This window comes from Oncorhynchus mykiss, chromosome 6 (genome assembly GCF_013265735.2).
Source record: "Oncorhynchus mykiss isolate Arlee chromosome 6, USDA_OmykA_1.1, whole genome shotgun sequence".
In the NCBI taxonomy this organism is placed as follows: Eukaryota; Metazoa; Chordata; class Actinopteri; order Salmoniformes; family Salmonidae; genus Oncorhynchus; species Oncorhynchus mykiss.
In genome coordinates this window covers 14,509,438-14,537,294 of record NC_048570.1, presented here as the reverse complement: position 1 = coordinate 14,537,294, position 27,857 = coordinate 14,509,438, and the positions used below count along the sequence as shown (strand labels likewise).

The following is a 27,857-nucleotide window of genomic DNA, read 5'->3' as shown; positions in this document are numbered from 1 at the left end:
AAAAGCATACAGACATGAAACAGAAACAGAGTCAATAACGACTGAGGAAAGAACCAAGGGGAGTGACAGATACAGGGGAGGTAATCAGGAAGGTGATGGAGTCCAGGGGAGTGTCATGAGGCGCAGGTGAGCATAATGATGAGACAACTGGCGACGCTGGGGAGCGGGAGTAAACATGACAATTTAGTCTTTCTCAGCATGTAATTTACATGGCTGAATCATAGTTATTCCACTTAAAATATTGCAGTAGAGCAATTAATTTATATCAAGTGCCCGGTCTCCTATACATCAAAGAATCTGATGAGGCTATTGATGACTCTGTGTGGGTCTACAGTACTGTTGCATCATGCTTAATAGTTATTAACAGGTATTGATGTCTTTGAATCGGTTCAGCTGAATTACGTGTGTTGCCTTGTGGGATTCCTCAGTCCTCCACAGGAGAAATATCCTTTCATTGTTTCACATATCCTACCCCAGACAATGTTTGGACCAGTTCACATTGACTTGATTGCACTTTACAGTATAAACTAGAACATAGTAAACAGTACTTGTAACGTCTGCTTCCAACTCACACCTTCAAACACGTAGATCCCCTGAATGCAGCTCATTTTCCAGCCCACTTTCCAGCTCACACCTTCAAACACATAGATCCCCTGAACGCAGTTCACTTTCCAGCCCACTTTCCAACTCACACCTTCAAACACGTAGATCCCCTGAACGCAGCTCACTTTCCAGCCCACTTTCCAACTCACACCTTCAAACACGTAGATCCCCTGAACGCAGCTCACTTTCCAGCCCACTTTCCAACTTACACCTTCAAACACGTAGATCCCCTGAACGCAGCTCACTTTCCAGCCCACTTTCCAGCTCACACTCTCAAACACATAGATCCCCTGAACACAGCTCACTGTCCAGATCCCAATCATCTGTTCACACACCTGTATGTCATTATCACACACACTTTGGTTCAGTTCTTTGCACCCCATCACTGTGAAGTATTGTTTGTTTTGTGACACACATCTTTTGGAGCGCTGGGTTTTTCCCGTGATTTACTCCTTCCGTGTATGATAGTTTTTGTCTGCCTCACTAACGACGCATTTTGCCTATTTCCTGCCTGTACTTTAGCCTATCGGATTTCCTGTTATCTACCTATTGCCTGATCTCTCAGACTACATTACTAGCCTTTTCCCTGCCTGTACTGTTGCTCTTTTGGACCCCCTGTGTATGACCTTCTGCCTGCCCTAGGACCCAACAACCTGCCTCCTCCTGTGGTCCTTTGCAATAAACACCTGCTGCGCCCTGCTCTTGAAACCAGCGCTCTGTCTCCCCTCGTGTTCACTACAGTACTATTAGATTTGACATTAGCAAGCTTAAATTATTCCGCTTTATTATCCTGTAATGAGCAAATTAAAGGTGTCAGAGACTTAACAGGAATGTGGTGGTATGAAGGCCTCAGTGTTAAAATGTTTAGTGACATCATACTATTGATCTCCACAGTTGGTGTACACCTCAGGGCAAGGAAGTATACTTCTGTTATTACTGCAAAGCCGATTAGTGCACCAGCTCCCCCACTGTCTCTCTTCCCTCCTTCACTGCATCTCTTATTACTGCATCTCCTATTATTCTCTCTTTTCGCCCCATCTTTCTCTCCTTCCTCACAGACATCCCTCTCTCTCGGGTCTGTCTTTAATTCCAAGCTGCTATCCATCTTCACTTATAGGAGCTGAAATGCTGGTGGTGTATCCTTTGTGTTGATTGGTTGTGCTGCAGATGTCTGATTTAATGGGGCTTTACTGGTATCCTTCATAACACTCCCACAGAACCAAGCACACCTGACTGATACATCGGCTGTAGTATCAAGCTCTACAGATCCACTGTGAACATGTGTTTCACTGAGAAACCTATCACACATCTGAGCTGTATGACACCAACCGTTACTTTGCCAAACTGCTTATGTGCAAAGGAAATGCCCCTCTCTTTTTAGATGTGTAGATTTGTGATAAGCCCGACACCACTGTGTGACTAGAATTGGGATGATACCATCCGTATACCATCCGTCAAGACATGCTGCTACTTGTTCGCAGTTTGCAAAGCCATCCAACTGGCTATCACAGCCCAGTCCAAGGTAATAACGTATGTAGGTGATACTTCAGCTGTTTACTAACAGAACCTTCAGATGCAGGTTCATGGCCTCTGGTAATACTGTCTCATAGGTCCTCTGTAGCCTATGCATTTTCCCTCACTGCCATAATGACTGGACGTACACCACAAGACACATGGTTCTTATCTCCACATTCCCCAGTTCTTTCTTTTTCTTCTTTTCTTAATCTCATTCTCTATTTTCCCCGGCTCTCCTTTTATTTGTCTTGTGCTCTGTCTTTGTGTTAATGAACAGAGACTAGAGGCTGTGAGAAGTCGCCCTCTGCTTTACGAGAGTGTTAACACCAGCGTATATAGGTGACTGGGTGAAGACACAAACAGTAACAGTGTCTGGGACTGTTACTATACAAGACTCATCACCATGGCAATACATACGGACTGTTACCAGCCAGTCATGCTGCCAGGTGGCCATTGCGATTTAATTTTATTTTGGGTGAATATACTGTACGTATAATATATGAAAGAATTGTGAAGCTTTGTAAAAGTGGGGAAATGAACCAAGATGCGGTGTGCTCTGTGAGTCACTCACTGACTTAATCTCAGTAATATCACTAATTCATCTCAGTAATTAGGTCATTAAACCAACTGATTCAAGCCTGTTGATGACTGCAGATACCCTCCATAGGGTTTCATGGTCCTGTGATGAACAGCAGGGTAAAGGTTATCACGGTAATCTTCTCCTTTATTTGGATCAGGGTCTCATTATCCCCATGATCACTAGTTATTAAATCTCTCTCCTCCTCCGTCTGTAGCTGAACATGTAGGATGGGATAGGATGTAGTCCCAGACTACAGGCCTTTATCATTCGTCTTCAGGGTGACAGAACAGACCATGGAGAGCTCATATGATGGAACACCTCTCCACACACTGGGCGTCCATACAGGCCTCAACAGCTCTTCTCAGAAACCAACCGTAATGTGACACTTTATGTGCTGTTGTGGGAACGTTTTTGGGGATCGTCCCTCACTGACATGGTGTCGGGTTATATGGGGTGAATATTGCCGTGTATGGTCTCTTGATGGTCGCAGCAGAGTGTTTGTGATTGTGTACCTGACCTACTTAATGGAAAACCACAGCGTGTCTGTCCAATAAAGACTTAGAGGGGAAAAGTGTGTGAGAGAGACAGAGAGAGAGGCCGAGCAGATGTGTGTTTTATAGAGTGATAGACATGAAACAGCAGAGGTGTGTTTAATAGAGTGATAGACATGGAAAAAGCAGAGGTGTGTTTTATAGAGTGATAGACATGGAAACAGCAGAGGTGTGTTATAGAGTGATAGAGATGGAAACAGCAGAGGTGTGTTTTACAGAGTGATAGAGATGGAAACAGCAGAGGTGTGTTTTACAGAGTGATAGAGATGGAAACAGCAGAGGTGTGTTTTATAGAGTGATAGACATGGAAACAGCAGAGGTGTGTTTTATAGAGTGATAGAGATGGAAACAGCAGAGGTGTGTTTTATAGAGTGATAGACATGGAAACAGCAGAGGTGTGTTATAGAGTGATAGAGATGGAAACAGCAGAGGTGTGTTTTACAGAGTGATAGAGATGGAAACAGCAGAGGTGTGTTTTATAGAGTGATAGACATGGAAACAGCAGAGGTGTGTTTTATAGAGTGATAGAGATGGAAACAGCAGAGGTGTGTTTTACAGAGTGATAGAGATGGAAACAGCAGAGGTGTGTTTTACAGAGTGATAGACATGGAAACAGCAGAGGTGTGTTTTATAGAGTGATAGACATGGAAACAGCAGAGGTGTGTTTTACAGAGTGATAGAGATGGAAACAGCAGAGGTGTGTTTTACAGAGTGATAGAGATGGAAACAGCAGAGGTGTGTTTTATAGAGTGATAGAGATGGAAACAGCAGAGGTGTGTTTTACAGAGTGATAGACATGGAAACAGCAGAGGTGTGTTTTATAGAGTGATAGAGATGGAAACAGCAGAGGTGTGTTTTACAGAGTGATAGACATGGAAACAGCAGAGGTGTGTTTTACAGAGTGATAGACATGGAAACAGCAGAGGTGTGTTTTACAGAGTGATAGACATGGAAACAGCAGAGGTGTGTTTTACAGAGTGATAGACATGGAAACAGCAGAGGTGTGTTTTACAGAGTGATAGAGATGGAAACAGCAGAGGTGTGTTTTATAGAGTGATAGACATGAAACAGCAGAAGTGTGTTTTATAGAGTGATAGACATGGAAACAGCAGAGGTGTGTTTTACAGAGTGATAGACATGGAAACAGCAGAGGTGTGTTTTATAGAGTGATAGAGATGGAAACAGCAGAGGTGTGTTTTACAGAGTGATAGACATGGAAACAGCAGAGGTGTGTTTTACAGAGTGATAGACATGGAAACAGCAGAGGTGTGTTTTATAGAGTGATAGACATGGAAACAGCAGAGGTGTGTTTTACAGAGTGATAGACATGGAAACAGCAGAGGTGTGTTTTATAGAGTGATAGACATGGAAACAGCAGAGGTGTGTTTTATAGAGTGATAGACATGGAAACAGCAGAGGTGTGTTTTATAGAGTGATAGACATGGAAACAGCAGAGGTGTGTTTTATAGAGTGATAGACATGGAAACAGCAGAGGTGTGTTTTACAGAGTGATAGACATGGAAACAGCAGAGGTGTGTTTTACAGAGTGATAGACATGGAAACAGCAGAGGTGTGTTTTATAGAGTGATAGACATGGAAACAGCAGAGGTGTGTTTTATAGAGTGATAGACATGGAAACAGCAGAGGTGTGTTTTATAGAGTGATAGACATGGAAACAGCAGAGGTGTGTTTTACAGAGTGATAGACATGGAAACAGCAGAGGTGTGTTTTATAGAGTGATAGACATGGAAACAGCAGAGGTGTGTTTTCTGTGTAATTAGCAGCACAATGCAGACTGGCAGAATGTCAGTGCTCAGACAGTCGTTGGGAAAGAAGGAGCTAAATATGTGATCACCTCTCCCCACTGATTAGGCACCTCCTAATGAAAGGAGTTCAATACTTTGTTAATGTCTGGCTGTGGGAGGAGAGCCTGTCAACAGAAACACTTGTTTATTTCAGTGTTTAAGTTAAAGTTTCACAGACTGGATCAAGAAGTAAAAAAGTTCTGGGACACTGTAAAGTCCATGGAGAATAAGAACACCTCCTCCCAGCTGCCCACTGCACTGAAGAAAGGAAACACTGTCACCACTGATAAATCCACCATAATTGAGAATTTCAATAAGCATTTTTCTACGGCTGGCCATGCTTTCCACCTGGCTACTCCTACCCCTGTCAACAGCACTGCACCCCCAACAGCAACTCGCCCAAGCCTTCCCCATTTCTCCTTCTCCCAAATCCATTCAGCTGATGTTCTGAAAGAGCTGCAAAATCTGGACCCCTACAAATCAGCCGGGCTAGACAATCTGGACCCTTTCTTTCTAAAATTATCTGCCGAAATTGTTGCCACCCCTATTACTAGCCTGTTCAACCTCTCTTTCGTGTCGTCTGAGATTCCCAAAGATTGGAAAGCAGCTGAGGTCATTCCCCTCTTCAAAGGGGGGGACACTCTTGACCCAAACTGCTACAGACCTATATCTATCCTACCATGCCTTTCTAAGGTCTTCGAAAGCCAAGTCAACAAACAGATTACCGACCATTTCGAATCTCACCATACCTTCTCTGCTATGCAATCTGGTTTCAGAGCTGGTCATGGGTGCACCTCAGCCACGCTCAAGGTCCTAAATGATATCTTAACCGCCATCGATAAGAAACATTACTGTGCAGCCGTATTCATTGATCTGGCCAAGGCTTTCGACTCTGTCAATCACCACATCCTCATCGGCAGACTCAACAGCCTTGGTTTCTCAAATGATTGCCTCGCCTGGTTCACCAACTACTTCTCTGATAGAGTTCAGTGTGTCAAATCGGAGGGTCTGTTGTCCGGACCTCTGGCAGTCTCTATGGGGGTGCCACAGGGTTCAATTCTTGGACCGACTCTCTTCTCTGTATACATCAATGAGGTCGCTCTTGCTGCTGGTGAGTCTCTGATACACCTCTACGCAGACGACACCATTCTGTATACTTCCGGCCCTTCTTTGGACACTGTGTTAACAACCCTCCAGGCAAGCTTCAATGCCATACAACTCTCCTTCCGTGGCCTCCAATTGCTCTTAAATACAAGTAAAACTAAATGCATGCTCTTCAACCGATCGCTACCTGCACCTACCCGCCTGTCCAACATCACTACTCTGGACGGCTCTGACTTAGAATATGTGGACAACTACAAATACTTAGGTGTCTGGTTAGACTGTAAACTCTCCTTCCAGACCCATATCAAACATCTCCAATCCAAAGTTAAATCTAGAATTGGCTTCCTATTTCGCAACAAAGCATCCTTCACTCATGCTGCCAAACATACCCTTGTAAAACTGACCATCCTACCAATCCTCGACTTTGGCGATGTCATTTACAAAATAGCCTCCAATACCCTACTCAACAAATTGGATGCAGTCTATCACAGTGCAATCCGTTTTGTCACCAAAGCCCCATATACTACCCACCATTGCGACCTGTACGCTCTCGTTGGCTGGCCCTCGCTTCATACTCGTCGCCAAACCCACTGGCTCCATGTCATCTACAAGACCCTGCTAGGTAAAGTCCCCCCTTATCTCAGCTCGCTGGTCACCATAGCATCTCCCACCTGTAGCACACGCTCCAGCAGGTATATCTCTCTAGTCACCCCCAAAACCAATTCTTTCTTTGGCCGCCTCTCTTTCCAGTTCTCTGCTGCCAATGACTGGAACGAACTACAAAAATCTCTGAAACTGGAAACACTTATCTCCCTCACTAGCTTTAAGGACCAACTGTCAGAGCAGCTCACAGATTACTGCACCTGTACATAGCCCACCTATAATTTAGCCCAAACAACTACCTCTTTCCCAACTGTATTTAATTTATTTATTTATTTTGCTCCTTTGCACCCCATTATTTTTATTTCTACTTTGCACATTCTTCCATTGCAAAACTACCATTCCAGTGTTTTACTTGCTATATTGTATTTACCTTGCCACCATGGCCTTTTTTGCCTTTACCTCACTTCTCACCTCATTTGCTCACATTGTATATAGACTTGTTTATACTGTATTATTGACTGTATGTTTGTTTTACTCCATGTGTAACTCTGTGTCGTTGTATCTGTCGAACTGCTTTGCTTTATCTTGGCCAGGTCGCAATTGTAAATGAGAACTTGTTCTCAACTTGCCTACCTGGTTAAATAAAGGTAAAATAAAAAATAAAAAAATAAAAAGTATGAGTTGCTCTACAGTACGGTGACAGACAGTACGGCGACAGACAGTACAGTGGCATATTTTGTCTTGACCATTCACCTTCTGAATGGTACACATACAGTGCCTTGCGAAAGTATTCGGCCCCCTTGAACTTTGCGACCTTTTGCCACATTTCAGGCTTCAAACATAAATATATAAAACTGTATTTTTTTGTGAAGAATCAATAACAAGTGGGACACAATCATGAAGTGGAACGACATTTATTGGATATTTAAAACTTTTTTAACAAATCAAAAACTGAAAAATTGGGCGTGCAAAATTATTCAGCCCCTTTACTTTCAGTGCAGCAAACTCTCTCCAGAAGTTCAGTGAGGATCTCTGAATGATCCAATGTTGACCTAAATGACTAATGATGATAAATACAATCCACCTGTGTGTAATCAAGTCTCCGTATAAATGCACCTGCACTGTGATAGTCTCAGAGGTCCATCAAAAGCGCAGAGAGCATCATGAAGAACAAGGAACACACCAGGCAGGTCCGAGATACTGTTGTGAAGAAGTTTAAAGCCGGATTTGGATACAAAAATATTTCCCAAGCTTTAAACATCCCAAGGAGCACTGTGCAAGCGATAATATTGAAATGGAAGGAGTATCAGACCACTGCAAATCTACCAAGACCTGGCCGTCCCTCTAAACTTTCAGCTCATTCAAGGAGAAGACTGATCAGAGATGCAGCCAAGAGGCCCATGATCACTCTGGATGAACTGCAGAGATCTACAGCTGAGGTGGGAGACTCTGTCCATAGGACAACAATCAGTCGTATATTGCATAAATATGGCCTTTATGGAAGAGTGGCAAGAAGAAAGCCATTTCTTAAAGATATCCATAAAAAGTGTTGTTTAAAGTTTGCCACAAGCCACCTGGGAGACACACCAAACATGTGGAAGAAGGTGCTCTGGTCAGATGAAACCAAAATTGAACTTTTTGGCAACAATGCAAAACGTTATGTTTGGCGTAAAAGCAACACAGCTCATCACCCTGAACACACCATCCCCACTGTCAAACATGGTGGTGGCAGCATCATGGTTTGGGCCTGCTTTTCTTCAGCAGGGACAGGGAAGATTGTTAAAATTGATGGGAAGATGGATGGAGCCAAATACAGGACCATTCTGGAAGAAAACCTGATGGAGTCTGCAAAAGACCTGAGACTGGGACGGAGATTTGTCTTCCAACAAGACAATGATCCAAAACATAAAGCAAAATCTACAATGGAATGGTTCAAAAATAAACATATCCAGGTGTTAGAATGGCCAAGTCAAAGTCCAGACCTGAATCCAATCGAGAATCTGTGGAAAGAACTGAAAACTGTTGTTCACAAATGCTCTCCATCCAACCTCACTGAGCTCGAGCTGTTTTGCAAGGAGGAATGGGAAAACATTTCAGTCTCTCGATGTGCAAAACTGATAGAGACATACCCCAAGCGACTTACAGCTGTAATCGCAGCAAAAGGTGGCGCTACAAAGTATTAACTTAAGGGGGCTGAATAATTTTGCACGCCCAATTTTTCAGTTTTTGATTTGTTAAAAAAGTTTGAAATATCCAATAAATGTCGTTCCACTTCATGATTGTGTCCCACTTGTTGTTGATTCTTCAAAAAAATACAGTTTTATATCTTTGTTTGAAGCCTGAAATGTGGCAAAAGGTCGCAAAGTTCAAGGGGGCCGAATACTTTCGCAAGGCACTGTACACAATCTGTGTTCCAATTGTCTCAAGGCTCCCCCTCCCCTCATCTACATTGATTGAAGTGGATTTAACAAGTGACATCAATAAGGGATCATAGCTTTCACCTGGTCAGTCTATTTCAGTCTATGTCAATGTTTTGTACACTTGTACAAAACATTGTGTAATTACCCAAACTCAACGAAAGCCTGCTCGCATTTCACTGAGGTTGCTCCTCTGACCAATATGCTCTCTGTCTCTGTGTGGGGGTTAGGTAGGATGGTATTACATGATAAGTAATTAAGCTGAAGACAATAGTGTGTGGCTGGTGATTGATTGATGAGTGACTGTGTGTATGTTGTCATGCTGACTGTACGCCTTCCACCCTGACACCACTGAGTTTATGGCTGACGTTCAATGGTGGGGATCAGCTTACCATGAGATGTTTATTGATACTTGAGAGAGAGAGAGATGGGATGAGTCTGTAGCCTGAGCAGGGCATGAGATGGGAAGAGTGTGTAGCCTGAGCAGGGAATGAGATGGGAAGAGTGTGTAGCCTGAGCAGGGCATGAGATGGGAAGAGTGTGTACCCTGAGCAGGGAATGAGATGGGATGAGTCTGTAGCCTGAGCAGGGAATGCGATGGGATGAGTCTGTAGCCTGAGCAGGGCATGAGATGGGATGAGTCTGTAGCCTGAGCAGGGAATGCGATGGGATGAGTCTGTAGCCTGAGCAGGGAATGCGATGGGATGAGTCTGTAGTCTGAGCAGGGAATGCGATGGGATGAGTCTGTAGCCTGAGCAGGGAATGCGATGGGATGAGTCTGTAGCCTGAGCAGGGCATGAGATGGGATGAGTCTGTAGCCTGAGCAGGGCATGAGATGGGATGAGTCTGTAGCCTGAGCAGGGTAGACCTGGGATGAGTCTGTAGCCTGAGCAGGGTAGACCTGGGATGAGTCTGTAGCCTGAGCATGGTAGACCTGGGATGAGTCTGTAGCCTGAGCAGGGTAGACCAGGGATGAGTCTGTAGCCTGAGCAGGGTAGACCAGGGATGACTCTGTAGCCTGAGCAGGGTAGACCTGGGATGAGTCTGTAGCCTGAGCAGGGTAGACCAGGGATGAGTCTGTAGCCTGAGCAGGGTAGACCTGGGATGAGTCTGTAGCCTGAGCAGGGTAGACCAGTGATGAGTCTGTAGCCTGAGCAGGGTAGACCAGGGATGAGTCTGTAGCCTGAGCAGGGTAGACCTGGGATGAGTCTGTAGCCTGAGCAGGGTAGACCAGTGATGAGTCTGTAGCCTGAGCAGGGTAGACCTGGGATGAGTCTGTAGCCTGAGCAGGGTAGACCTGGGATGAGTCTGTAGCCTGAGCAGGGTAGACCTGGGATGAGTCTGTAGCCTGAGCAGGGTAGACCAGGGATGAGTCTGTAGCCTGAGCAGGGTAGACCAGGGATGACTCTGTAGCCTGAGCAGGGTAGACCTGGGATGAGTCTGTAGCCTGAGCAGGGTAGACCAGGGATGAGTCTGTAGCCTGAGCAGGGTAGACCTGGGATGAGTCTGTAGCCTGAGCAGGGTAGACCAGTGATGAGTCTGTAGCCTGAGCAGGGTAGACCTGGGATGAGTCTGTAGCCTGAGCAGGGTAGACCTGGGATGAGTCTGTAGCCTGAGCAGGGTAGACCAGGGATGAGTCTGTAGCCTGAGCAGGGTAGACCTGGGATGAGTCTGTAGCCTGAGCAGGGTAGACCAGGGATAGAGTTTAATGGCTTAAAATAAAGGTGAAAAATATGGCAGAAATAATGAGCTCCTTGTATTCAAATCAAATCTAATTTTATTTGTCACATGTGCTGAATACAACAGTGAAATGCTTACTTACAGGCTCTAACCAACAATGCAATTTTAAGAAAAATAAGTGTTAATTCAAAAATAGGTAAGTAAAAAATGTAAATAACACATAATTAAACAGCAGCAGTAAAATAACAGTAGCGAGGCTATATACAGTACAAGGGATACCGGAACAGAGTCAATTAGCTCTTGAAATATGCAAACTCATCTGAACATTCTATCGTTATAGTATAGAGAACTAGCTGTTTCTCTATTAGTCATACTATAGGGTTGGCTATTTAACAAATCTATATACTGTATATATTTAACTAGGACAAATTTACAATGACGGCCTACACCAGCCAAACCCGGATGACACTGGGCCAATTATGCGCAGCCCTATGAGGACTCACAATTACGGCCGGTTGTTATACAACCTGGAATCAAACCAGGACGTCTGTAGTGACGCCTCTAGCACAGAGATGCAGAGCTATGTGAGAACCTAATGATTTAGGTCTATAGTATGTCTTTAAAATAGCTCATTGATTTAGCTGTGGGTTACAGTAGCACATGTTGTTTCTGTTTGTCGTTAAGGTGAAGCATACATTGCAATGCATACTGTACATTAACTGTGTATACTGACTGACAGTCAAATGTTTTGTCAGCACACTGTGTTACACACATTAGGTTTTATATGATGGGTTATTCGGTAAATACACAAAACCCAAACTATCCAGCACTTTCCGAACTAGTCTATTCATACAATGTATCTCTTATTTAGTACTAAATAGATTGCAGAAACATTGGCCCAATAAAGTGTGGTGAACAAACTAAAAATATGTCTTTAGTCCATCTCAGATAGACTCTGAATGGGAGAAATCTACGGCCCATTTTGGTTTTGTTTATGTTCGGGTGCCCCATGAAAAATGATTTTAATCACATAAATGCATCCTGGTTGGAGTGTAGTTGAAGTGATCTTCCTATCACATCCATTTGATTGGATCTTCACTTTTCTGCTTGTTCTCTGGTACACTAGGGTCCCACTGAGGGGTTAGACCGTACCACTAGGGTCCCACTGAGGGGTTAGACCGTACCACTAGGGTCCCACTGAGGGGTTAGACCGTACCACTAGGGTCCCACTGAGGGGTTAGACCGTACCACTAGGGTCCCACTGAGGGGTTAGACCGTACCACTAGGGTCCCACTGAGGGGTTAGACCGTACCACTAGGGTCCCACTGAGGGGTTAGACCGTACCACTAGGGTCCCACTGAGGGGTTAGACCGTACCACTAGGGTCCCACTGAGGGGTTAGACCGTACCACTAGGGTCCCACTGAGGGGTTAGACCGTACCACTAGGGTCCCACTGAGGGGTTGGGCAGTTCCACTAGGGTCCCACTGAGGGGTTGGGCCGTACCACTAGGGTCCCACTGAGGGGTTGGGCCGTACCACTAGGGTCCCACTGAGGGGTTAGACCGTACCACTAGGGTCCGACTGAGGGGTTAGACCGTACCACTAGGGTCCCACTGAGGGGTTAGACCGTACCACTAGGGTCCCACTGGGGGGTTAGACCGTACCACTAGGGTCCCACTGGGGGGTTGGGCCGTACCACTAGGGTCCCACTGAGGGGTTAGACCATACCACTAGGGTCCCACTGAGGGGTTGGGCCGTACCACTAGGGTCCCACTGAGGGGTTGGGCCGTACCACTAGGGTCCCACTGAGGGGTTGGGCCGTACCACTAGGGTCCCACTGAGAGGTTGGGCCGTACCACTAGGGTCCCACTGAGGGGTTGGGCCGTACCACTAGGGTCTGTTTGAATAACTGACTGTTAGCTATTGATGTCCAGGAGAAGTTTCTCATCACATAGTATTTGATATTTTCTATCAGCCCCATCCTTCCAAGCTTGACTTTAAAGAAATGACTGTGTGAAATATGAATGGATGTGAAATAGGACTCAATAAGATCAACAACTGCTGCGCACAATCAGGCAGATGTGCTTATTGCCGTTTTTTGGTTATTTTAATGTTGACTATAGCTCTTCATTAGTTAGATGAAGAGGCTAAAATTGTGTTGTTGAAAGTATTAATGGCTGCTTCTCTCAGTCCAATCCAGTGAGTCTGATGGTTTAGAAGGAACTGTGTGTTTAAACTACTACTGTAGTTTCTATTATGACAGATGCTGTGGTTCATTATGTTGTAGGTAAACAGACTTTTTAACACTTGTGCACCCAGGCAACGCAAACGGACACACACACACACACACACACACACACACACATACTGTTCCGTCCTATGCAATCCTGACACACACACCCTTTTCTGATGCAAATGCGTTTCCATGGCACCTGGCTGCATGGAAACATAAAGTGTTTATCCAAATCAGCTGCCACATCCATCATACAGCTCAGTCTTCAACACCCATTACAGTCCCGCGAGGCTCAGTTGTTAGAGCATGGTGCTTGCAAAGCCAGGGTTGTGGATTTGATGAAAATGTATGTGCTCTGGATAAATGTACAAAATGACACTGTCCTGTCCAACAACAGAGCTCAGCACCTCTCCATGCTAACCAGCTCAGTGTTAGCCAAGGGCTAAGGAAGCGTACAGTGACTCATTACGACTATATGTTTTCTCCAGGCAGATTACATGGTTACGAACAACTCCAGGCCAAGCCGACTCCTAGGGAATGCAGAGGGGAGAAGTGGTGACTGGTTTACTTTAGTTAATTTGGATCCCCATTAACTGTTTCTCATGCAGCAGCTACTCTTCCTGGGGTCCAAATGGTGAGGTCAGCAGAGAGCTGAGCAGACTGCAGTGGCTGTGTGACTAGCTGATGGGGATTGTCATTAAGGGGGTTTGTCATGAGTGGTCTAATAATGTTGAAAGCTGCTATGTAAAAAAGGAGGTGGTAACACAGAGTGGAAATGACCTGCCAGTGCCACTACCACGAGGAATGACGGTCTCATGGACCCCTCAAGGCCACACTACTTCATAATGCCTTTTATAAAGACAGTTTCTGGTATGAAGAATAGCCCCTGCTAACTATGAGTTGATATCCTTAGTTAATATCTGGTGAGAGAATGAACTTCAGGAGCTACGTGAGGTATATTGGTGCTCAGTGTGAAATATTGCAGTTCTGCCACATGGTCTCACCTGGCGTTCCACAGGGTCTCACCTGGCGTTCCACAGGGTCTCACCTAGCGTTCTACAGGGTTTGATTTTGGGTCCGCTACTGTTTTAGTTTATATATGTTACCCCTTGGCAGCGTTATCAGAAAACACAGAATTGATTTTCAATGCTACGCAGACGATACACAACTTTACTTTTCTCTGTCGCCAGAAGATTTTCGCTCCACGGATAAACGATTAGACTAATAGTGATTTAAATACTTGGATGGCTCACAGCTTCCTACAGCTAAATCAAGAGAAGACAGGTAATTATTGTTGTAGACAAAGCACAGAGAGAGAATCTGGCCACACATTTTAATTCACGGGCAATAAAGATAAAACACAAGGTAAAAAACGTAGGTGTCATTTTAGATTCTTAACTCAATTTCAAATCACACATTAGGGATGTGACCAAAATAGCTTTTTTTCCCCAAGTGAGGAACATTGCCAAGGTGCGGCCGTTTCTCTCTCCGGCTGATACAGAGAGACTCATCCATTATTTTACTACTGTAATGCTCTCCTGTCTGGTCTACTCAAGAAACGCATTGGTCAACTGCAAAACATACAGAATGCTGCAGCATGGGTACTGACCAAGACCAGACAGAGAGCACACATTACACTGGTTTAAAGGTCTCTGCACTGGCTACCAGTGAGTTTTACAATTCATTTTAAGATTCTTCCATTTGGTTTTTAAATCAATCCACGGTTGTGCACCCCAATACATGTCAGACATACTTTTAAGTTATATACGCAGTAGGTCCCTCAGGTCCTCTGGTACTGGCCTTTTAACTATCCCAAAGCCCAGGACCAAGAGGCATGGAGAAGCAGCCATTAGTTATTATGATCCCAGCCTCTGGAATAGCCTGCCAGAGAACCTGAGGGGGCTGAAACTGTGAACATATTTAAAATCTTGAAAAACTTTTTTTAGCTTTGCTTTTCCTTAAGGTGCTTTATAAGTTGTTGAGTTTTTGTTATTTTTTTGTTTTTTTTATCTTATGTTTGTTGTGTAGTAAATATTTCAGCTTTTATTTTCATCGTTTTTTAAATATTTTCCCCGGTGAAACACAGTCCATGTCTGAAATGTGCTGTTTAAATAAAGCTTGATTTGATAAGAAGTAGTGATATGAGTGTGAATTCAAAGATGTGTATACAAAACTTGCTACTCACTCAGTGGTTGAAAGATACCTTTTTTGTGCATGGTTGTGTGTGTGTGTGTGTGTGTGTGACGCATGACCCAACGCATGACCCAATCCCAGAGAGCTGAAATGGAATCTCCTTTTCTGGCAGCGGGTTCATGCTGTGGAATATATGAGAGTATTTACTCTCATCTCTCATACAGGAGGAGTGAAACTCTCTCATCATAATTCCTTATTCATGAGGGATCAGGTCTACTCTTTTCTAAGCATTATGCAAAGCAGCAGCCTCTGACAGTAGATACATCTGCATCCCAATATTCCCTCTGTAATACATGACTTTTGACAAGAGTATGGCCCCTGGTCAGTAATGCATTCATAATGTAGGGATGCAGACCTATATTAAGGTGCATTCTGGGAAACTGTGAGGTGCTATTTCAATAGAGAAGAGGGATGTTGGCAGAATCCTTGTTTTTTTTTGCCTCCCGTCTAATAATATCTCTCGATTCGACGTCTGAATGTGATGATTTAAACTAAAGGTGAAGAGGACAGCTAGGTTTCAGAAGGGGTTTGTGAGGTAGCAGTCACACTGGTTTGTACCTGGAGTTTGTTTGTGCCTTCCTGGCCATGAAGCAGTGTGCTCTCTCACCTGCTTATGCAAATGAAAATGTATTTGCTGAAGAAGTCACTGTTGTTGACCTCTGTGGTGTCTATGTCACAGTGAATTTGCCCTAGGCCTAGAAAACTTCAGCAGAATTCTTCTGGATACCATCATGCTGTTTCAATGCGTCTCCACACTCTGTTAAAGAGGAGTTTGCATAGAGCTTGGTATAACATGGCGAAAACTACTTTGTCATTCTGTATGCAAAACCATTTAATTGATTGTCTTATGCTATTCAAATGTTGTTGCAGGCCCCTTTTTGTGTTTTTATTTGCATATGGAAAAACAAAAACGTGGTCCACGTTGATCCACAAATAAACTACGATTCAGTTGGATTTTCCTTTTGAAAGCATTAGTTGAATTTCTTTGTGTAGGGCAAGCTTGCTCACTCTATCACACCCTGTCATTGTCACTGAGCCCTACATTTCTCAAGAGCCAGCCAAGACATTCTCTACAGTTGACAGTTTCACTTTGTTAATGAATTCCCAAATACCTACAAGAATATTCTAAGTTATTTTATTTTAATTCAGTTTTTTTATTTCAGAAGTCATCCCATGGAGGCAAGTTTCTCTAAGATATCTCTGTCCTATATCAGATATCCACAATCACTTCTACAGTATTTACATGAGATCAGTTGTGTCTGTTAGTTTGACCTGAATGACTGTGATATCAATGACTGTAAAACCCATTGCTATTTTTTTGTCTATTCACAATGTGTATCTGCCATCTTGAGCATTTGTCCTGGGCAGCATACTGTATTTGTGTATTATCTTGTGTAAAGAGCTCTGTTCATCCATGCACTCTGAACTGACCCTGCCATTCCACACAGGTTCGTGTGTGTATCTGCCTTACATGCCCCTAGGTCATCCATCTATTCACTCCAATTCACCGCTGTCTCTTATAATATATACTATATATACAAAAGTATGTGGACACCCCTTCAAATTAGTGGATTATAAAATTAAGCACACAGCCATGCAATCTCCCTAGACAAACATTGGCAGAAGAATGGCCTCACTGAAGAGCTCAGTGACTTTCAGTGACCTTTTTGTTGGCACTGTCATAGGATGTCACATTCCCAACAAGTCAGTTCGTCAAATGTCCGCCCTGCTAGATCTGCCCCGGTCAACTGTAAGTGCTCTTATTGTGAAGTGGAAATGTCTAGGAGCAACAACGGCTCAGCCGCGAAGTGGTAGGCCACACAAGCTCACAGAATGTGACCGCCTAGTGCTGCAGCACGTAGTGTGTAAAAATCGTCTGTCCTCAGTTGTAACACTCACTACCGAGTTCCAAACTGCCTCTGGAAGCAACGTCAGCACAAGAACTGTTCGTTGGAAGCTTCATGAAATGGGTTTCCATGGCCGAACAGCCGCGCACAAGCCTAAGATTACCATGCTCAATGCCAAGCGTCGGCTGGAGGGGTTTGTCCGACCTCACTAATGCTCTTGTTGCTGGATGGAATCAAGTCCCTATAGCAATGTTCCAACATCTAGTGGAAAGCCTTGCCAGAAGAGTGGAGGCTATTACAGCAGCAAAGGGGGAACCAACTCCATATTAATGAGTGGAGGCTGTTACAGCAGCAAAGGGGGAACCAACTCCATATTAATGAGTGGAGGCTGTTATAGCAGCAAAGGGGGAACCAACTCCTTATTAAGGAGTGGAGGCTGTTACAGCAGCAAAGGGGGAACCAACTCCATATTAATGAGTGGAGGCTGTTACAGCAGCAAAGGGGGAACCAACTCCTTATTAAGGAGTGGAGGCTGTTACAGACGCAAAGGGGAACCAACTCCATATTAATGAGTGGAGGCTGTTACAGCAGCAAAGGGGGAACCAACTCCATATTAATGAGTGGAGGCTGTTATAGCAGCAAAGGGGGAACCAACTCCATATTAATGAGTGGAGGCTGTTATAGCAGCAAAGGGGGAACCAACTCCATATTAATGAGTGGAGGCTGTTACAGCAGCAAAGGGGGAACCAACTCCATATTAATGAGTGGAGGCTGTTATAGCAGCAAAGGGGGAACCAACTCCATATTAATGAGTGGAGGCTGTTATAGCAGCAAAGGGGGAACCAACTCCATATTAATGAGTGGAGGCTGTTACAGCAGCAAAGGGGTGAACCAACTCCATATTAATGAGTGGAGGCTGTTACAGCAGCAAAGGGGGAACCAACTCCTTATTAAGGAGTGGAGGCTGTTACAGACGCAAAGGGGAACCAACTCCATATTAATGAGTGGAGGCTGTTACAGCAGCAAAGGGGGAACCAACTCCTTATTAAGGAGTGGAGGCTGTTATAGCAGCAAAGGGGGAACCAACTCCATATTAATGAGTGGAGGCTGTTATAGCAGCAAAGGGGGAACCAACTCCATATTAATGAGTGGAGGCTGTTATAGCAGCAAAGGGGGAACCAACTCCATATTAATGAGTGGAGGCTGTTATAGCAGCAAAGGGGGGACCAACTCCATATTAATTTTGGAATGAGATGTTAGACGAGCAGGTGTCTACATGCTTTTGATCATGTAGATATTTAGTGGTAGAGCTACTTTATGTGGATTGGATAGATTGGTCTGTCTGCTTAAGTTATCAGGTGTGTCTCTCTTTGCAGGGCAACAACTTGTATTTTCATTGGTGAGCTAACTACTTGTGTTGTAGTGGATGATTGTCTGGTTAACTTCTAGTTGTTGTGTTTCCTTGCAGGGCATCAACATCGCGGGGTCAAGTAATGCTGAGACTGCTCCTCCTGCCAACCCAGGGATGTACCAACTGGACATCACTCTAAAGAGGGGACACAACCTCGCCATCAGGGACAGAGGAGGTATCTCTCTATGGGATCCATCTCTCTCTTTCTCTATCTCTCTGTGGGATCCATCTCTCGTTCTCTCTTTCTCCATCTCTCTGTGGGATCCATCTCCATCTCTCGCTCTCTCTTTCTCTTTCTCTTTCTCTCTTTGGGATCCATCTCTCTCTCTCTATCCCTCTTTCTCTCTCTCTCGCTGCTCCCGAGTGGTGCAGCGGTCTAAGGCACTGCATATCAGTGCTAGAGGTGTCACTGCAGACCCTGGTTTGTTTCCAGGCTGTATCACAACTGGCCGTAATTGGGAGCCGGGGTAGGCCGTCATTGTAAATAAGAGTTTGTTTTTAACTGGTTTGCCTGGTTTCATAACAAATAAAAAAAATAAACTCTGTGGGATCCATCTCTCTCTGTTTACCTCTTTCTCTATCTCTTTAGGATCCATCTCTCTCAATTCAATTTCAATTTAAGTGGCTTTATTGGCATGGGAAAACCTCTCTCTATCTCTGTGGGTTATATCACTCTCTCTCTCTCTCTCTATCTCTGTGGGTTAAATCACTCTCTCTATCTCTGTGGGTTCTACCTCTCTCTTTTTCTCTCTGTTTGGATTTCTCTGTGGATATCCTCTCTCTTTCTTTATGGATTTTCGATCTCTCTCTCTTTCTCTCTTTGGATTCCATCTGTCTTTTTCTGTGAATTCTCTCTCTCTCTCTCTCTTTCTCTCTCTCTCACACACACCCTGTTTCTTTGTCTCTCTGTCTTGTAGACTACTCATTAGGACTGCTAAAATAGGCCTTTCCACATCCAGCAGCAGAGGGCTATAATTGCAGCCTGCGTCTGGTTTGCTGACTGTTAAAGTAACTGTACTCATAATCTTATACTCATAATTGTGGCTGAAGCAAATAAATAAAAAATAAACTGTAAACAGACCGTTTAAAAAATGCTTGCTTTTGCACCATAGAAGATGAAGGCCAATCAGCGTTCTACTCGCATGAATATTTTTAATGACCGGTAGGACCACACCATTTTGTTTTTGGGGTATGCCCACTCCATTCCAAAACAGAAAAGCAGCTTTTTAACATACTTCATTACATTTTTTTGGAAGAAAAACTATTCCACTCATATTGCAATTAATTATAGGTCATATTTCATGTAAATCTGGAAATACTGGACAGTTACTTTAATGCAATGATCATAATGGGTGTGAGCCGAATGCAACCAAATGCACAGAGATGTCTGTCTGTGTATCAAAGAAATACAGCACTTAGTTGTTGTATTTATTACAGATTCTACAAGTCAATTTAAGATTTTTATAGGATCCCATTGAAAAGGAGGTTCTCCCTTTTCTCTTAAGCTATAAAGGGATAGTAAAATGAAATAGCTCTTTACTATTTATGATCGGGCTCTTACTGAATCGAAAGAGGGAAAACCGAAGTGATCTCTTACCAAGTCTCAGAAGCAGAACTGCTGTCCTCACAGGTGTTGAAACAGTAATACTCAGAGAGCAAAAGCTCCATGCCCCTCCCTAGGAGTCTGGCAGGCTATAGCTCAACCACTCTATGGGACATCACATGAATCTATCTCAGTCCAGGCACGGATCATCAGTGTGTGTGTGGGAGAGCGTTGGTCTACAGCCAGGGCACCAGCAATAGAGCAGTCTGTCTCAGAAACCAATGGGACCCCCTGACAAGTGGAGCAGATATACAGGAGGCCATAATTCTCCTTATCTCCTCACATAGAGCTCAGGCTATTAGACCTGACATATAGGGGATAATGAGATCCTATTAGACCTGTCATAGAGGGGAGAATGAGATCCTATTAGACCTGTCATAGAGGGGAGAATGAGATCCTATTAGACCTGTCATAGAAGGGAGAATGATATCCTATTAGACCTGTCATAGAGGGGAGAATGATATCCTATTAGACCTGTCATAGAGGGGAGAATGCGATCCTATTAGACCTGTCATAGAGGGGAGATTGAGATCCTATTAGACCTGTCATAGAGGGGAGAATGAGATCCTATTAGACCTGTCATAGAGTGGAGAATGAGATCCTATTAGACCTGTCATAGAGGGGAGAATGAGATCCTATTAGACCTGTCATAGAGGGGAGAATGAGATCCTATTAGACCTGTTATAGAGGGGAGAATGAGATCCTATTAGACCTGTCATAGAGGGGTGAACGAGATCCTATTAGACCTGTCATAGAGGGGAGAATGAGATCATATTAGACCTGTCATAGAGGGGAGAATGAGATCCTATTAGACCTGTCATAGAGGGGAGAATGATATCCTATCTTGACCTGAGACCTGTAATATATATCTTTGTCACATAACTGCTATAATGCATCATTCTCCTGGACCTAAGGCACTCACCCCTGTCCAAATTAGCTTCCAATGACAACCTCTGGTGAGGTACTACATGGCTGTGACCAGGTGATGCCCCACTGTCTGCTCTCTCCCAGGTGGTTGGGTGTTACTGGGCGATGGTGATGGCGGGGTACAGCCACAGAGCTGACGTCCCCAATATAGCACACTACTTTAGACCAGAGCCCATAAGGCACCCTATTCCCTATATAGTGCACTACTTTAGGCCAGAGCCCATAGGGCACCCTATTCCCTACATAGTGCACTACTTTTGACTAGAGCACTATGTAGGGAATAGGGTACCGTTTGAAACACAGCCAAGACTATAGTATCATGACCACTGGACCTGGTAGGACAGAGACCAGATCACCAGCTCTAAGTCTGGCTGATGGAATGTACTATATACATGCTGAGGAAATTAGAACAAGTGGGTTGGGTGTTTTGTTTTTGTTTACTGTAGAGCAATAGTAATAGGATGCATAGACATGACACAGGTAATGTGAGTGTAGCTTCACAATTCATGCTTTTAAAAAGTTTACAATTGAACCACAGAAGTTGTTTGAGTATTTCCACTGTGAAAGCTTGTTTTCTGAATGGAGAGTCAGGGTGGGTGTGGCTTTGGTTCAGGTGTCATGTGCTTGGAGAGGCTGTTATTGCTGTATGCCCTTTATTATGAAATTTAAAGGGCCGTGTGTGTGTGTGTGTGTGTAGTTTAGCATTTTCCCAAGCGTTCCTCGTCTGCCTCTACAAACCCTGTGCCTTCTGAGATTGACGATAAGACCAGTCAACGTGTTAAATCAAAGTTTATTTGTCACGTGCGCCGAATACAACAGGTATAAGGTGTAAGGTAGACCTTCCAGTGAAATGCTTACTTACAGGCTCTAACCAATAGTGCAAAAAAAGGTGTTAGGTGAACAATAGGTAAATAAAGAAATAAAACAACAGTAAAAAGACAGGCTATATGCAGTAGCGAGGCTATATACAGTAGCGAGGCTATATACAGTAGCGAGGCTATATACAGTAGCGAGGCTACTTACAGACAACGGTTAGTCGGGCTGATTGAGGTAGTATGTACATGTAGATATGGTTAAAGTGACTATACATATATGATGAACAGAGAGTAGCAGTAGCGTAAAAGATGGGTTGGCGGGTGGTGGGTGGCAGGACACAATGCAGATAGCCCGGTTAGCCAATGTGCGGGAGCACTGGTTGGTCGGCCCAATTGAGGTAATATGCACATGAATGTGTAGTTAAAGTGACTATGCATATATAATAAACAGAGAGTAAAAAGAGGGGTTGGGGGGGGGGGGTTTGGGGGAGGCACACAATACAAATAGTCCAGGTAGCCATTTGATTACCTGTTCAGGAGTCTTATGGCTGGGGGTAAAAACTGTTGAGAAGCCTTTTTGTCCTAGACTTGGCACTCCGGTAACGCTAGCCATGCGGTAGGAGAGAGAACAGTCTATGACTGGGGTGGCTGGGGTCTTTGACAATTTTTAGGTCTTTTGACACCGCCTGGTATAGAGGTCCTGGATGGCAGTCAGCTTAGCCCCAGTGATGTACTGGGCCGTACGCACTACCCTCTGTAGTGCCTTGCGGTCAGAGGCCGAATAATTGCCATACCAGGCAGTGATGCAACCAGTAAGGATGCTCTCGATGTTGTAGCTGTAGAACCTTTTGAGGATCTCAGGACCCAGGCCAAATCTTTTTAGTTTCCTGAGGGGGAATAGGTTTTGTCGTGCCCTCTTCACGACTGTCTTGGTGTGTTTGGACCATTCTAGTTTGTTGTTGATGTGGACACGAGGAACTTGAAGCTCTCAACCTGCTCCACTACAGCCCCGTTGATGAGAATGTGGCTGCAGCACAGCATAGCACACAGCCACCAATCCTATTACCTCAATATGGGGCTCAATATGTTTGCATGTAATAACTAATAATTATGTAAACGTGATATTCCGTTGCTAATGGAAGACACTGAAGTCTAGAATATATCGTGAGAGAGTTGTTGAACTTTGTCTGCTCCCTTTTGTGGTATTGTATACGGCCATGTTGACTCAAATAAACATCTGGCTTTATTGAATCTTCCTCTGCTGTTTGTTCTACCTTGTCATTACCCTCAACTGAGGCATTACTATTTTCAGATATCCTGCTATGTCATTATTTACTCTATTCCATACATCTTCAAATGCCATTTTATTTCTTTATTTTTCATCATCTTGCGATACTATCTCTTTTATAGATGATTTGTTTTCTGTATTCATCCAGTCTCACCATGTCATGCTTCTTACCCAGGCAAAATATGCCAGAGCTACCACACACTAAATGATACTTCTCTTCAATTGTGTGGATTTTGTTTTGTTTGTCGCTACTTTATCACTACTCTGGACGGTTCTGACTTAGAATATGTGGACAACTACAAATACCTAGGTGTCTGATTAGACTGTAAACTCTCCTTCCAGACTCATATTAAGCATCTCCAATCCAAAATTAAATCTAGAATCGGCTTCCTATTTCGCAACAAAGCATCTTTCACTCATGCTGCCAAACATACCCTCGTAAAACTGACTATCCTACTGATCCTTGACTTCTGCGATGTCATTTACAAAATAGCCTCCAACACTTTACACAGCAAATTGGATCACAGTGCCATCCGTTTCGGCACCAAAGCCCCATATACTACCCACCACTGAGACCTGTATGCTCTCGTTGGTTGGCTCTAGCTTCATATTCGTCGCCAAACCCACTGGCGCCAGGTCATCTATAAGTCCTTGCTAGGTAAAGCCCCGCCTTATCTCAGCTCAATGGTCACCATAACAGCACCCATCTGTAGCATGCGCTCCAGCAGGTATATTTCACTGGTCACCCCCAAAGCCAATTCCCCCATTGGCCGCCTTTCCTTACAGTTCTCAACTGTCAAAGACTTGAACAAATTGCTAAAATCACTTAAGCTGGAGACTCATATCTCCCTCACTAACTTTAAGCATCAGCTATCAGTGCAGCTTACAGATCATTTCACCTGTACATAGCCCCTCTGTAAATAGCCCATCCAACTACCTCATCCCCATATTGTTATTTATTTTATTTATATATTTAAAAAACAAATGTTGCTCCTTTGCACACCATTTTCATTACTTGCACGTTAATCTTCTGCAAATCTATCACTCCAGTGTTTATTTGTGAAATTGTCATTATTTCACCACTACGGTCTATTTATTGCCTTACCTCCCTAATCTTACTTCATTTGCACACACTGTATAAAGATTTTTCTATTGTGTTATTGACTGTGCGATTTTTTTATCCCATGTGTAACTGTAACTCTGTGTTGTTGTTTGTGTCACACTGCTTTGCAGTTGTAAATTAGAACTTGTTCTCAACTGGCCTACCTGGTTAAATAAAGGTGAAATAAATACAAATCGATGACAAACTTTTAACCACACGTCTCTACCATTCGCGCTCTCTCTATCCCTCTGTCTCTCCATCTCCCACTCTCTCCATCCCTAAGGCTGATAATTAAGGAGGTGATTTGTGAGTTGGAGAACAGGGGGAACATTTGTGGTCAGTATCTCTCCTGAGTGTGTGTCTGATAGAGTACTCTTCAGAACATCTATATGGGCGGCAGGTAGCCTCGGTTAGAGCAATGGGCCAGTAACCGAAAGGTGAAAAATCTGCCATTGTTCCCTTGAGCACGGCACTTAACCCTAATTGACCTCACTCTCTGTGGGCGTCTCACATGGAGTTGGATAAGCAAGAAACTCATTTCCATTACACACAATTGTCTAACAGGACCAATATAAGCCCCCCAAATTATTATTATTATTATTATTATTATTATAGATAATCCTACATTTAGTAGTCTCACTGGGTAGGAGTTGGCAAAGTTCACATTTGTAGTAAAAGAGGTTTGGTGTGAATCGGTTGAGCACAGAGATATGTCATTTTAATTTGTTGAGCATATTAGGATGAGACTAGTTTCTGTATAATGTTGTGTAAAATGACATTACCACTCTTCACACTGACTACAGGCCAGAGCTCTGTTCCATCACAGCTTTGGGTGTCAAGAGCAGGTGGCAAAAAAATCTCCTCAATTACCCTATAATTGAAATCAAGTCAAAGTTTATTGTTCGCGTACACAGATTTGCTGAGGTTATTTTTTAAATGTATCTTCTTCTTAATGCATTTGAGCCAATTAATTGTGTTGTGACAAGGTAGGAGTGGTATACAGAAGATAACCCTATTTGGTAAAAGAACAAGTCCATATTATTATTAAGAACAGAGAAACGACAGCCCATCATTACTTTAAGACATGAAGGTCAGTCAACCCGGAACAGTTTAAGAACTTTGAACGTTTCTTCAAGTGCAGTCGCCGCAAAAACCATCAAGCGCTGTGAAGAAACTGTCTCTCACGAGGACCGCCACAGGAAAGGAAGACCCAGAGTTACCTCTGCTGCAGAGGATATTATTGCTCTTTAATTATTATTATTATTTTTTAAATATTTTTTATATCAGTTTATTTTAGAAACTAATTTCTTAACACTTCATTTTCTTAAACCTGCATCGTTGGTTAAGGGCTTGTAAGTAATCACTTCACTGTAAGGTGTATTGTTGTATTCAGCGCATGTGACAAAATCAAATTTGATTTGATAAGTTCATTAGAGTTAACTGCACCTGTTAAAAAGAGACTGCGTGAATCAGGCCTTCATGATCTAATTGCTGCAAAGAAACCACTACTAAAGGACACCAATAACAAGAAGAGACTTGCTTGGGCCAAGAAATATTAGCAATGGACATTAGACCGGTGGAAATCTGTCCTTTGGTCTGATGAGTCCAATTTGAGATTTTTGGTTCCAACTGCTGTGTCTTTGTGAGACGTAGAGTAGGTGAACAGGTGATCTCAACATGTGTGGTTCCCACGTTGAAGCATGGAGGAGGAGGTGTGATGGTATGGGGGTGCTTTGCTGGTGACACTGCCTGTGATTTATTTAGAATTCAAGGCACACTTAACCAGCATTCTGCGGCGATATGCCATTCCGTCTGGTTTGAGCTTAGTTGCACTATAATTTGTTTTCCAACAGGACAATGACCCAAAACACACCTCCAGGCTGTGTAAGGGCTATTTGATCAAGGAGAGTTATGTAGTGCTGCATCAGATGACCTGGCCTCCATAATCCCCCGACCTCAACCCAGTTGTGGAAACAGTTGTGGAAACATTTGAAGGATGATCAATGGAAACAGGATGCATCAATTTCGACTCCCATAGCAAAGGGTCTGAATAGTAATGTAAATAAGGTATTTTTTTATTTTTATATATCATAAATTTGCAAACATTTCTAAAATCTATTTTCAGTTTGTCATTATTGTGTGTTGATGAGCAAAAAGGCTGTAACATAATATTTATTTGACACCTTTTTCTCCCCAATTTCGTGGTATCCAATTGTTAGTAGCTACTATCTTGTCTCATCGCTACAACTCCCGTACGGGCTCGGGAGAGACGAAGGTTGAAGGTCATGCGTCCTCCGATACACAACCCAACCAAGCCGCACTGCTTCTTAACACAGCGCGCATCCAACCCGGAAGCCAGCCGCACCAATGTGTCGGAGGAAACACCGTGCACCTGGCAACCTTGGTTAGCGTGCACTTGTCTAATCGCTGGTGCACGATTAGACAAGGATATCCCTACCGGCCAAACCCTCCCTAACCCGGACGACGCTAGGCCAATTGTGCTTCGCTCCACGGACCTCCCGGGCGCGGCCGGTTACGACACAGCCTGGACGCGAACCCAGAGTCTCTGGTGGCACAGCTGGAACCAACAGGACCCTGAAGTACAGCGCCCTTAACGCTGCAGTACAGCGCCCTTAACCACTGTGCCACCCGCGAGGCCCCACGTAACAACATTTTGAAAAAAATCGATGGATCTGAATACTTTCCGAATGCATTGTACATAAAACGTGTGTAAAATGTCTATGTACAGTACATAGGGCAGCAGTCTCTAAGGTGAAGGGTAGAGTACCGGGTGGTAGCAGTGACTAAGGTTCAGGGCAGGGTACGGGGCAGAGGCCAGCTAGTGATTTTACAGTCTGATGGCCTGGATATAGAAGCTGTTTTTCAGTCTCTCGGCTTTGATCCACCTGTACTGTCTCTGCCTTCTAGATGGTAGCTGGGTGTACAGGCCATGCTTGGGCGACTGAGGTCCTTGATGATCTTGTTGGCCTTCCTGTGACACCTAGTGCTGTAGATGTCCTGGAGGACAGGTATTGTGCCCCCGGTAATGCGTTAGGCTGACCACAGTAACAGCAGCGAATGTGATGAGTCAAAAAAGTTTGTGCAAAAAGGGTCAATGCAGATAGTCCGGTTAGCTATTGGTTAACTATTTAACTAACTATTTAGCAGTCTTATGGCTTGGGGGTAAAACTGTTCAGGGTCCTGTTGGTTGCATCTGTATCGCTTGCCGTGCAGTAGCAGAGCGAATAGTCTATGACTTGGGTGGCTTGAGTCTGACAATTGTTTGGTCCTTCTTCTGACACAGGTCCTGGTATAGAGGTCCTGGATGGCAAGGAGCTTGGCCACGGTGATGTACTGGGCCGTACACACTACCCTCTGTATCGCCTTGCCAAGCAGTTGCCATGCCAAGAGAAGATGCAGCCAACCAAGATGCTCTCAATGGTGCAGCTGTTGAACTTTTTGAGGATCTGAGGGCCCATGCCAAATCTTTTCAGCCTCCTGAGGCGGAAGAGGCATTGTCGTGCCCTTTTCACGACTGTGTTGGTGTGTGTGGAGCATGATAATTATTTAATGATGTGGA

General features: G+C 44.0%; 1 protein-coding gene across 2 annotated transcripts in view; it reads left to right on the top strand.

Annotated features, from left to right (window-relative positions):
- LOC110525302 (multiple C2 and transmembrane domain-containing protein 1) overlaps window positions 1–27,857 on the top strand; it is a 248,137-nt gene that overhangs the window by 88,028 nt on the left and 132,252 nt on the right. For both annotated transcript variants that reach the window (XM_036979436.1, XM_036979435.1), the window contains exon 2: window positions 18,600–18,717. In XM_036979436.1, coding sequence (XP_036835331.1) covers window positions 18,600–18,717 — 118 coding nt within the window. The remainder of the gene's footprint in view (window positions 1–18,599; window positions 18,718–27,857) is intronic.